General features: G+C 54.3%; 1 protein-coding gene across 1 annotated transcript in view; it reads left to right on the top strand.

Moving 5' to 3' along the window:
* Positions 1–585: 585 nt before the first annotated feature.
* The window catches only part of LOC115385396 (galectin-8-like), a 6,078-nt gene continuing 4,412 nt past the window's right edge, over positions 586–2,251 (top strand). Inside the window, exons 1-3 of the mRNA XM_030087375.1 lie at positions 586–765; positions 1,271–1,359; positions 1,539–1,746. Of these exons, the coding sequence (XP_029943235.1) occupies positions 727–765; positions 1,271–1,359; positions 1,539–1,746 (336 nt within the window). The 5' untranslated portion in view covers positions 586–726. The remainder of the gene's footprint in view (positions 766–1,270; positions 1,360–1,538; positions 1,747–2,251) is intronic.

Below are 2,251 nucleotides of genomic sequence, written 5' to 3'. Positions count from 1 at the left end.
AAGTACACTTAGTGTCAAAGTTGAGAGGCTTTTATTCTGAAATTCAACATCAGATGGAACTGTTACTTTCGGGGTGTCATCCTGGGGTGGAGTACTCTCAGTGTGAGGTGGAACGGTCCAGTTATAACTGGCAGTTTGTTTTTTTTTTTTAATGTTCACTTTTGGCCTAATGTAACTGAAATACGACCGTGTAAAATGCTTTTACTTTGAAAGACTACGTGATATTGATGTGCGCATTTCTGAAGTCCTTGGGTTTTGTGGAAGGTTGCTCTTCCTGTGAAATGAGGCGTTTGTCGCCATTACCGCAATGTACTATCAATGTGCGCACCGCAAAACAACTTGTGGGCTGGCTTGACCAAGTGTTTGTAGTTGTGTGCTGGCTTGACCTCAGTTTCTCATTCCAGGGAAAACCTTGAACCTCGTGACGGTCTCAAGACGACCTCGTGAGGCGCCAGCACGACACTTCCGGTCCGCTGTCCCAGTTCCGCGGTGACGTCAGAGAACAGTAGAAAACGCAGTAGAAATCCTTCCGACGTTTCCGTCACGTGACTGGGACATGACGTAACAACATTACCTCTATGTAAAAAAAACAACAACAACAAAAAAAAACACCTTTGAAGCGCCGCGCGGGGTGTTTCCCTGGTTTCCGGTGACGTCGTGACGCTCATCCGACGTCATATGAGGAAGTAAACAAAAGGCGGCGACTCACTCCGGTCCTGCGTTAAAATGTCGACTGCCAGCCCGAGACAGGTGTTCTCCAAGCCGGTGAGCCTCCCGCCGTGTCCCCCCGCTCTGTCCTCTGTCCTCTGTCCCACCTGTCCATTCAGCGGAGACACGCGTCACGCGCTCGTGCCGTGTAGTCAGAGGCAGCCTCAGCCCGGACGATGCGCGCCTGGCAAAATCCTCATGACTTGTTGATTTGTGTCCAGGCGAAAGCTGCTGGGCGGGTTCGGCTCGAGCCGAACTGAGGAGCAGCTCGGTCCGGTTCGGCAGAACTCAGGTCTGCTGGTTCTGTTCCAGTGGAACCCAAGAAAACACCAAATAATGACAGAGTTCAGTAGATTTTGAACGGACTGTGGTCCCGGAGGGCCGCCTGCTGAGAAAAACTTTCTGTCGTTTTAACTCCTGAAAACAAAACAGAAGAAGAAGAAAGTTCAACTGTTCAAGCAGCAACTGTTCAGTCCCCACGTCACACGCCTCGGGACGTCTGTCTGTTGTCTGTCCCTCACGTCTCCAGATGTTGTCTCACGCTGTGACCTGCTGTCCACAGTCGGTGCCCTTCTCGGGGACGGTGCTCGGCGGCGTGCAGGTGGGGGAAATGCTTCTTGTTCAAGGTTCGGTTCCATCTGATGCCGACAGGTGAGAAGAGACACAAGACACGTCCTCCAGTGGACGTCCAAGTGACTCTAGTGACCTGGAACCACCTGGACCCTGTCCTTCATTCTCTGTCCTGTCTGTCCCCACTGTCCTCTGTCCTCCATCCCCTCCGTCCTCCGTCCTCTGTCCCCCGCCCCGCCCCGCCCCGCCCCGTCCTGCAGGTTCCAGGTGGACCTGACGTGCGGCGGCAGCGTCCGTCCCCGTGCCGACGTGGCGTTCCACTTCAACCCCCGCCTCAACAAGTCGCTCATCGTCTGCAACTCGCTGCAGCGGGAGCGCTGGGGCCCCGAGGAGATCCTGCACCGCATGCCCTTCAGGGCCGGCGCCGCCTTCGAGGTCCTCATCCTGGTCCTGCAGGACCGCTTCAAGGTGACGCCGCGTTCCCCGACACCGTTACCGTGGCAACACGGGCGTAGAGCTGACAGTGACGGAAGCAACGCGGCGGGATCAGATCAAACTCTGGACGACGTAGTGGCCGGGAAGCCGGTTGTAGTTGTGATTGTTGTGGTTCTGGTTGTTATTTCATTGCAGTTGCTCTGGTGGTTGTAGTTGTTGTCTCATTATTTTTGCTCTGGTTGTTGTTTTTTCATTGTAGTTGCTCTGGTTGGTGTGGTGCTGGTTGTTGTCTCGGTGTTTTTGCTCTGGTTGTTGTGGTTGTTGTGGTTCTGGTTGTTGTCTCATTGTTTTTGCTGTGGTCAGTGTGGGTGTTGCGGTCAGTGTGGGTGTTGTGGTCAGTGTGGGTGTTGCGGTCAGTGTGGTTGTTGCGGTCAGTGTGGGTGTTGTGGTCAGTGTGGTTGTTGCGGTCAGTGTGGTTGTTGCGGTCAGTGTGGGTGTTGCGGTCAGTGTGGGTGTTGCGGTCAGTGTGGGTGTTGCG

Source organism: Salarias fasciatus, unplaced genomic scaffold (genome assembly GCF_902148845.1).
Source record: "Salarias fasciatus unplaced genomic scaffold, fSalaFa1.1, whole genome shotgun sequence".
Lineage (NCBI taxonomy): Eukaryota > Metazoa > Chordata > Actinopteri > Blenniiformes > Blenniidae > Salarias > Salarias fasciatus.
Note: the sequence above shows the minus strand (reverse complement) of the source record. Positions and strands in the feature narration are given on the sequence as shown.